Source organism: Protopterus annectens, chromosome 4.part1 (assembly GCF_019279795.1).
Source record: "Protopterus annectens isolate FY-2018-M chromosome 4.part1, PAN1.0, whole genome shotgun sequence".
In the NCBI taxonomy this organism is placed as follows: Eukaryota; Metazoa; Chordata; order Ceratodontiformes; family Protopteridae; genus Protopterus; species Protopterus annectens.
In genome coordinates this window covers 148,431,607-148,442,320 of record NC_056734.1, presented here as the reverse complement: position 1 = coordinate 148,442,320, position 10,714 = coordinate 148,431,607, and the positions used below count along the sequence as shown (strand labels likewise).

Sequence of the window (10,714 nt, the reverse complement as noted above, 5' to 3'; positions counted from 1 at the left end):
ATCCAGTAGTTTTGACTTTGTCCTAACTTTTCTTTCAGAACCATGTGTCATAATTATTTGGGTCCTTGTGCTTTATTCTCCATCAGTTCCTCCTGCATCTTGCTTACCACTTCACCTTTCATGTCCTGGTCCATCCATTGATCTTCTACTTCCATGTCCTTTCCTGTCCATATTGTTATGTCCTCAGTCTTCTAAAAACACTGAATAAAGTGCACGTTTTGCATGGGGAGTTGCTTGTGAGCCTTCTCATACACACATGCACACACACACACACACACACACACACACACACACACACACACACACACACACACACACACACACACACACACACACACACACACACACACACACATACCCACCATTTTTATTCATTTTCAGTTGGTCAGCAGAATCTTTTTTTTTTTTCTCCCACCTTTGATTGCATTGTTTGTTCCTCCACCTCCTACTTGATTTTGTCATTCTTACTACCCTTCCAGCCTTATTTATTGTTTCCACATATTTCTTCTTTCTCTTCTACTGTCTTCAGTTTTCTTTTCATTGAGCAACGTACATTGACATAAAGCATACACAGAAAATGTTTCAGCAAGTCATGCACTAGATATCTGTCACATTCTCTCTCCATGGAAACAGAAGCTAAATTTGGGGGCCTCAGCTCTCCATCAGAAGCGATTCCAGCAGCAAGGAACCCCATACCCTCACCAACAGATGGGGCAGGTGGCATATAGCAGCTTCCTCTTATGCCACCCTACTGACCCATCTACCGGTCAGCTGTGGCACAGATGGATGCACCACCTAGCACACATTTCCCAGATTTTAGAACTGCCTGGTATATGGCACCCACCCTCTTCCAATATTACATGCAGCATACAGTATTCTGCAAACCCTCAGCATTAGCCCACAAGAGAATCTCACCATTTCTTTCAGTTTTACTTTTTCTGTCTACAAACCCCAGTTAAGCTGTCCTTATAGGTAAGATGGCTATCAGATGGATCATTGCATAAGACCCTCCACCTTTTACCACCTTCTCAGTTTATGTCATCTAGCCCAGCTATCTAGATGCTTGTGCATGCCTGAGGAGTGCACTAAAAGCTGTACTTGTGTATGAAGTAGGTTTAATATATTGTATGTCCTCCTGGCCCCTTAAACATTAGAGAGTGACTGAACGTATTTTGTTTTTAACTAACGTCTAACCAAAGCATTAGATTCCTAAATAAAATAATCCCATTTTCAACATTTCAGAGTATCCTAACAAATTATTATTTTGTACATGGAGTGCCTCATACCATATGTTAAGCTGCTTGCACTTTTCACAAAAAAGTAATGTGTGTGCTACTCAGGAAATGCCTGTATATTCTAAAGCATGCCGAACATGATCTAAATTCATATCACTTTTCAAATATTTGCTGTGAGCCATTTAACTCCTTCTTATCAACAGTCTACAGATTCATGTTACTCTGTGTCTTGACAACAATCTCTAAGAAACTGTTCATTTACGTATACGTATAGACACAGAAACACATGTTCTGTATATGTAAATTTAATTCAGGAAAGGAATTCATAGTGCTAAGAAATTGATCTTTAAAAAACACATAGATTTCACAGGAAAAAATGAAGACACGGTTTCGTTACATTGGAGGATTACTTATTGCCTTTGGATTTATCAATATTTGTTCAGGAATCTTTGCATTTTTTCCAGTTTTTTCCTTTAAACCATGGTTTACGGGCTGGAGTGTCAGAATTTCCTGTCCTGTCTGGAATGGAGCATTGGTATGAAATATATGAAGTATTTCTGATCAGAAAATAAACAGCAGTTATATTCATCCCAGTCCTTTTATCTGCCTCTGCATTTTTCTTTTTTTATTTCCTGGTTCTCTAGCATGATACAGAAAAATAAGGGTGCGTTGACTTTTTTTTGTTTTATATTTCACGCTTGTAAAGTACAGTTGTTATAGGTGTGCAGTGATTATTTCCTTTTTAAGATTTTTGATGGTAGTTAAAATGAAAAAAATGTAACTGCTTTGCTCCAAAGAAAGTTAAAAAAAAGTTAAGCATGAATTTACGTTTTTAAAAAAGCAAAGACGGTAGTTTATATTCAGAATGTAAAAGGATTTTTGTTACTCTAGCCACAGATAAACACAAACACACGTTACACATTATACATATATTTTACATATTTTATATGCAGACAGACACACACACACACACACACACACACACACACATATATATATATATATATATATATATATATATATAAAATATGAGTGTGTATATATAGATAGATAGCTATAATATACAGTATATACTATTCAAATATGAAATATGTATATTGTTTCCTCTTGCCCCTTCCATCCATATTAGTAGCTTAGCAACAAATGACCTAAGTATTAAATTCCTAAATAAAATGAAACATTCATTTCAGAGCACCTCAAAACAGTATTCATTTATACATGGAATACAACATATGATATGTGGAGTTCCTTTCTCTTTTCACAGAAAAACAAAAGTGCTTTTAATTTTTTCTTTTTTGTTTCATACTTCACATTTGTACAGTTGATGGACACATGTAGTGTTTTACTTTTAAATGTGCCATAATGGAGCAATCTGTGTAACTCCACACAATAAGAGCTACATTATTAAGGCATAGCTGGGCAAAATGCAATTAAGTGTGAAACATTACTTTTAGCTCTTTTTAGGCTTGCACACTGGCTGAGCTATAATGAAGTGCCGAAGAGGTCTGTTTCCAGAAAATATATATATATTTATATTTAAATGGATAGTGACATCTGCTAGTCTGGTAGTTTTCATATTGTACTCTTTCTCGACCAGTAACATTTTCACCTTAATCTGAGAATATTGCTTTAAAGGTGAAAGCAAAAAAAAAATAATTTTGCAGCAGTTAATAGGGAAGTTTTCCCTGGTGACTTAGAAATGTCTACACTTTGCAGGTTATTTACATGTTACTGTGGAATAATATTTGGTTGAAACAACACAACGGGATGCCATCTGTCTGAGCACAAGAATAATAGCGCTCACTGTGCTCTCTAGAAGCATACTCTGTGCAGAGAACCAACGGCTGTCCTGGTCTGCTGGGGATTAAACCTAATTTCAGAGAGTTGGTCTGGTTCTCTTAAGTGCCATACAGTATTATTAATCTTGTTGGGTACACTGCATCAAATTTTCATAATTTAATCTGAGCCGTTTTCACAGATTTGCTACTCTTCATTTAACATCTAAGGCTGATGGCACTACTCAACCACTAGTTTACATACCTGAGCAGAAAGTACCAGATTCTCTGATTCTTAATGGCCAAATCGGTCAGGCTAATAGCTCACTTAAAGTTTACATGCTGTAATCATATCCATCCACTACAGTGATGCAGACATGGTCAAGAATGTCACTAAAAGTATGATTCAGGCACTCATAATCATATGTTGAGAGTAAGCAATAGAGGAAGACACAAGTAGCAGTGATGTCTTTATCACTCATTGTGATGACAGGAGGTATTTATTTTAGGTTCTGAGGGCTGGTGCATACAGATGTCACCTTTGTGGACCACATGCCTGCCTCCACTTTGGATGTCCGATGCATGGGGGGGGGGGGGACTTGAGGAGCTTTGGAGGCCTGACCGGACAGGCTGATCGGAGGAGGGGTAGACCCACTAGTAGAATCCTGCAACATGGAAGGAAAGGACATCTATGGTTATGGTAAGATTTTACACAACTTTCCTTTCTGTTGATTCAAACAGATCATTTCTGGGGGAAGAAAGCCTAGAGAGGTTGAAGTTTGCAACAAGGTAGTATGAGAGGTTCCCTCCTCTACAAGGAGGAACCGAACAGTACTGGCTGAGCTCCAAGCCCCTTGCATCATCTCCCCTCACCCCTTTCTTTTTGCCTTCTTGGACTTGCTTTTCTACTTTAGAAAGGACTGTTTCATTCTGGGTGCCGACAGGGTGCAGTTAGACTAGAATTCAGGGCAGTTCTTCTCTTATTGAGAGAGCTTCTAATTTCCCAGTAGTAGACCCACTTGGCACAGCATTTTCTGGTCTAGATCCTTTCTGTCAAGAAGTGCAGGAGAAATGTTTTGTTCTATGCTTGTCCTGTTGCTAAAGAAAGATGACCATTAGAGATAGGTTTTGGATTTGTCAGAGCTAAATGGATTATTGAGCGTGACTAAGTTCAAGATGTTAACCTTTCAGTGATTTATTTACTTACTTACAGATTCTAATTCTAAATGTGCTGTTGGTCACGTGGGGCATGAAAGATATCTATTTAACTCTACCTATTGTCAAGGGACTACATAAAATGTTTTGGCTTAAGGTAAGGCAGGACCATCCCCAGATCTCCTTTATCTACCTTCAAAAAGACATGATTTTCATTACTGGACTTATAAGACTTGGGTGTCTGCATTGAGACATTCTGGCTTAACACACAGTCTTATTGGAATCATGGTAGAACATTTATTGGGCATAAGTTCTGCAGGGCTTGACAAACATACTTCCCCACAAGATTATACCTTCTTGTTATTTTTGGGCCATACAAACAAATGGTGTGAAATACTCCTCCTTTTAGCCACGTGTTGTACTGACTGGGGTGGAGTTGAAATCATTGGGGATGTTGGCAGAAATCTGTGGAAGCTTGAGTAAATGAATGGATGTCTCTTTGGCTAATTTTTATATATAACAATTGCTGCTGTAGTGGCTATGGTTTGGACATTGATCTTTTGTTAAAAGTATGATATAAGAAGCACCTTGTCATATTGTCCATTCTACATGTCACCCTCCCATCTCCCCCTTCCTTGTGGTGGTGGGGGACTGTCTGTAATACTTAACTCTCACTTAAAATGTTACCTATTTTCTGGATTTGAGGTTCATTTTCCAGCTGTGTTTTGTGGTCCTGGACAATCAGCCAGGTAGCCTTTTTTATTTTTGCTGTTCTGCTCTTACCTGACCATTTGTCCAAGTTTCCTGTAAAGTGTGCGGCTAACCTTTTATTTTTAGGACTCTGGGTTAGCTTGCTTAATCAGGTAAAGTTTTTATTCTAACTATTTGGTTTCTGTTTCTGTTTGCCTTATGGTGCATCAGTTTTACATCATTTCAGGATGTGCATGCAGTTCTGAGTACTAGTTTATCCCATGTCATCAGTCTGAAAATGGTCTGCCCACCCAGTTGCTGCCTTTTGCCCTTGCAAGGAACTTTCAGCTGGAGTCGACTAAATGTAGTTAGCATGTAGCACAGAGCTAAAGCCCTGACTGAATTAAATAACTGAGTTGTGGGATGAGCAAATGAGGAAGAATGAGAGTGAGTACTGGCTTCCATGTCCTTGGTGGAGGGGTCAGTTAAAATTCAGTGCTGGCACACTCTAGAAGTAGTTGCATGGGATGCTGCAAATGCTTCAGGGCCATGTAAGCACTACTTTCACAGGGTGTGTACACACTTGGAGGAGGATTTTTTTGTAAGCAGTTGCTGTGAGGATTTATTTTATTTATTTATTTTTTTGTAGTAGCAGTGTTGCTGCCAGAAAATGGAACATTATGGCTGATATGATGATAGCAGTGCAGTAATTCTCTTGCACTGGTGATTAGAAACCAGCGTAGTAATGACTGGGAGTTGTAGTAAACATGCTGGGTAACAGTAAGATGGGACTAAATAGTCCACAGGAATGGGACATAGACTAAAACTTATGCCATTCACATAACTTTTAAATTACTGTGGAGTGAATGAATAATGCCCTGACTGACCCACGTGATCATTCCAGATTTGGTTATTGGCTTGGGTTACAGTTGAGTAGGGCTGAGGGACAGAAAGAGGTGAGATGGCATTTTCTTGCTTGCATTAGTTTGGAGGGCTGGGTGCTCTTGCCAAGGATGCACTCTTTTTACAATCTCTGGTGGAGACTGAAGATTGCACAGAGGTGCTTGTCTGCAAGGAGGGAGGGGCAGGTTTTCCTGAGGGATGATATTGCTTATGGTGGAGGAAAGGTCTGATGCACTGCCATCCTTTGATCAGGTAGAGTAGAATGTTGGGAATAAGGGGGGGTCTAGTTATTGCATGACTGGGTCTCCCCCCACAGAGAATGAATTTGACATTCTGGTCAAAGGAAGGCTGATGGCCAGACAATGAGGATAGCAAAAGAAGTAGAAAGTAGAATGAGTGCTAAGAAACCAGCCAGTGCCAGCTAAAGAGCAGGGAAAACTTGTGCTGGGAGGTGGCATCAAGCACCACCCAAAGAAGCGTTTAATTACCTTCAGTTTTCCTTTTGTATCCTCCAGGGTGGGAATCCTTTCCATGCCAACACCAGCTGTACAAAAACATTGGTGAGCAGACTGCAAATATCAGAATAATGGTGTACAGTGCATTGCAGGCCTCCAGAAAGGAGGATGATATTGTGAAATACTCTGATATTAGACCTTTTGTCTTAATAGCATTGTTTTTTACGTTGGAACCAGCCTCGGAAAATGCAATCATGAATCAGACACTTGAAGGTTGGACACAAAAAAGAGAGAGGGTGATTGGGATGGGATGAAAAGATGCATATCTTGGAGGTGAGGGGATAACTCCTGTAGTTGTATTTGTACTCCACATGTATGCCACAGTCAGAATGTTAGACAGCTGGACGATCTCCAGAGCTTTCTTTTGGATGTCTTCATGAGTGTAGATACCCCAAATGATAACCCCACTTGTGTGCATCTTTGTGAGTGATTCTGGTTGGAATAGAAGCTGTTTGGGGGGGGGGTATGTTTGAGGCATCAGCTGTTCTAGGTGGAAGGAACTGGTGTTTTTACAAAGGGGTAAGCCACGACCCCAGTGACTCATCTAAAACTACATATACTCGTACAGATTCACAGATCACACAGCAGTGAGGAACGGGCCCTTTACCACATTAGTGTTGAACCACGGTCTTGGAACGGGCCCTTTACCACATTATTGTTGAACCACGGTCTTGGAACGGGCCCTTTACCACATTATTGTTGAACCACGGTCTTGGAACGGGCCCTTTACCAAATTATTGTTGAAGCATGGTCTTGGAACGGGCCCTTTACCACATTATTGTTGAACCACGGTCTTGGAACGGGCCCTTTACCACATTATTGTTGAACCATGGTATTGTGCTCTTGAGTTTGTCAGTCCTCTAGTTACTGAAATGCACTTTCTGTATATTTCATCAGACTGCTAGTTGATGTACATTTTACTATTGGATTTGTTGAAGGGGTAAAACTGGGTTAAAGAATGGTTAAAGCGCCATTTTTAATGTTTGTATTGTGACTACTAGTGAGCTTGGTAGCTTTCAGGTTAGGTACATATAGTAAGAGAACTGACTCTTTAGTTCTTTATCCTTGTTTTGTAGTTTTGAAGTTAATTTGTATTAAGATGTGGGGAGGATGCAGGAAAGCTTGCCCTCACAAGCAGTAAAAGTTTGTAATTTTGATGGTTTTGTTTTTCTGAGCATCTGAATGGTGTGGGAGATGGATGTCTACTTGAAGCATTCATATAAATGTATTTATATAATAGTAATTCTCGGGTGGTGATGAAGGGTGCCCACATTCTTGGGGTGATCCCCTTTTCCTCTTTGCTCTGGAGAAGATGGCAGTACTGCAGTTGTCCCTAAGAGCTCCACAGAAGGCTTCTTGGATACGTTCATCAGACCTAGGGTTGCAGATGTAGGTCCCATATCTGAATCTCAGATGCCCCAATATGCCCCCATTTTAACAATTTTATGAAAAATTTGAATAGGAATAAATGCAAGCTCTGCACCATGCTAACAGTCAATCATCCCAACCCTCCATGCTGGGTGTTCACCACCATCCAGTGCAAGGAATCTTGAAGCGGTAGACTTGATGTATGCTTTATTAGGTAGTGGTCCCCTCCATGCTGGGTGTTCACCACCATCCAGTGCAAGGAATCTTGAAGCGGTAGACTTGATGTATGCTTTATTAGGTAGTGGTCGGTTACTGACATGAAGGAAACAGTCTGCCTTTCATGCACTTGCTTAATCTAATCCTGGGACAGTTTACATGAACAGAAGTATCTGTGCTGTGAATTCATGCTGAGTAATATCTTGTTACTCGAGTCCTATAAGAATGCCTTGACTGTTCAGCAGAAAATACAATCTAGTTTGACAGATTATGCCACTGGATGAGTAAAAATATGCCACTAATCAATATGTAGTTTTAACATCAAATTTGGCACTCCACAAAAACTCCATAAATCTCCAAATATTACTGATACAGACAACTTACTGCCACTAATAATAGAAGTATCTAGGGATCACCTTGGACCCTACTCTTTCATTGGCATAGCATACTGACAGTATGATTAGCTAAACACTCTACCAACTAAAACTATGATTTAGAATGTCATCCCTACAGCTTGTCATGCCTTGGTTAAAAATGTGCTCATCCTTAAAACTGAGTATGGGCTCCCACTTGTAACCTTTATATTCCATCTGAAATGCATGTAAGTTATGACCTACTGTAAATAGTCTGCAGATGTATTTTTGCTGAACCCCAAACTCATCACTGCCTGCTTTTACAACAGTGAAACTGTCTATATGTAAATGACACAACCACAGTTCTACTTGCCTGTCAGTTGCCCCCCCCCCCCCCCAGAAAAAAAGGCAGCCTAACTACCCACTTGGAGACGGTGAATATAGCATTCCATTGTTTAGACCTTGTTTAAAACCTCCAGAGAAGAAAGAGCTGCCATTAGGGTAGGCCCAACTGTCTGGAATCCTGCAGAAGTGAGGCAGCAAACAGCGCTTCTCTTTAGAAACTGAACTTGTGTTTAAGAAAGCTAGATGTCCTTCCTTCTGTTACTGTGGCTAATCTTGCAGCTCATGCTGTATCTATATATTTCTTGTAAAGATTAATACTTTTAAGAAATCCCTACTGGTTGAATGCATGCCTTAATTATATGTGCTGTAAATGATCACTTTCATTTATAATTGTAAATAGCATACAGACTGTTGTTTTTGTTACTGTACCTGTGTGTTCTTTAGTCATTTTGTGACTTGGTCCATGGTGCCTGGGTTGTGGCTGAAAAGGGTCTGTCAATCTTTTTACTTTGTTAAACTGAAAGAAAACAAGGTGTACTGAAGTATTGAATGTGCAGTAGCAGAAACATTCAGGAGTCCTCCCTGAATTTTAAGGATGTCTGATTCAATGTGGCCCCATGTGGTCATCTTGCAATCTTGGGTATTGATTAGCATTTCTGTGGTATTACATTGGGATGAAAACTGCTAGGCTTGAAATGACCTCCCAGTCGATAGCCTAATAATCTCTTATGATCCTTATTGCCAACCATGCCAGAAGAAGTAGGGCAGTGATGTGTAATATATGCCAGCATAGCTAGCTGGAGTTTTGTAAAGAAGTATATGTCATTTTTGCATCAAATTGATTTGTACAGATGCTTGTGTTTAAAATGTATTTGTAAAGTTGCTTGTGTTAAAATGTTTCAATAGTGTGCCCTGCTGGAAAGAAAAGAAATGTACATGCATTATTGTAACTGAATTAAATGTATATGTTTTAAAATAGGATACTGGAAGAGAAGAGGTTAATCACAATCCAGCTGGAGCAAACTTTGAAAAATAGTTGAAATTAAATTAGGCCATAAAGATTGTATCTTACAGTTCTGTTTGCAGCCAGAGACCAAATGTCTGGGAAACCAAGTATTAAGAATCCTTCTTTATTATCTCTAGCAGGGAGATAATTGCTCCTGTGGAAGGGTAGAGAGTTGAAGTTGTTTTATGATTTACAGCAGCTGCATCAGATCTGAGCAAAGCTCTATATGTGTGTATGGTAACACGTAGGCTTCTAAATTCTGACAGCTTCTAGTAATGGGGGTGGCATGGAAACCAGAAGTCAAATGACCAGATGTATGTGAAGTCATTCTGTACAGAAATAATGTTTTAATATTAGAGGAGACAGAAGTCTCAGGAACAGTCTGATTTTGAAACCTGACAAAGGAGGAAGATCACTCACCCACTTCATTTTGCCTTGCACTAGTAAGTGATCATGGACTAGCACTTTTTAGATTAGTCAGGAAAATATAATGAGAATAGTTAAGTATTGTTTTTCTGTAACTGCATGAATCTTTCCAGCTATGTTATTTTTTAATATTTCCTGTGATATGAAACTCTGGTGTTTACTGTAAATAGATATTTAGTATGTTCATGCTCTTTTATTATTTATTATTAAATATATTTAAACTTCTCATTGTGGCTGGTCCTTGTAGAAAATATTTAAAATTTGAAAGTATTTGCATATATTTATTTGGTGATAATTGTGGCCATTCCTGAAAGCCTGACTGTTTAGTCAACATTGTCATTCCATGTTGTAGCTACTGGAGTGTATTCATTTCCTACCCTATTACATGCTGGCACATATTCAAACTCATAACAAAGCTTTATTCCGTAAACTGCATCTCCTTAATTAAATATTACAATTTTAGCTCCCACTCTTACCAGTGGGTTTGTGGAAAGAGTAACATAGTGTCAGTAACACTACCCAAGTGAAATATAGTTTTGCATTTATCTGTCTCATTGTGCATTAAGGATTTTAATGATTTTGGTGGGGATAGTCTAGCTGTCTTTTATTTGTTCAATCAGTTGCACACAAATTACAATTATAAAAATGAAATTAATGTGAGAAGCATACATTCATAAGTCCAAACTACTGACAATGGACTAAATCAGTCATATGAAGATTTTTTTCC

General features: G+C 39.1%; 1 protein-coding gene across 1 annotated transcript in view; it reads left to right on the top strand.

Moving 5' to 3' along the window:
* Positions 1–1,518: 1,518 nt before the first annotated feature.
* TMEM212 (transmembrane protein 212) overlaps positions 1,519–10,714 on the top strand; it is a 137,907-nt gene continuing 128,711 nt past the window's right edge. The window contains exon 1 of the mRNA XM_044070896.1: positions 1,519–1,770. Coding sequence (XP_043926831.1) covers positions 1,612–1,770 — 159 coding nt within the window. The 5' untranslated portion in view covers positions 1,519–1,611. The remainder of the gene's footprint in view (positions 1,771–10,714) is intronic.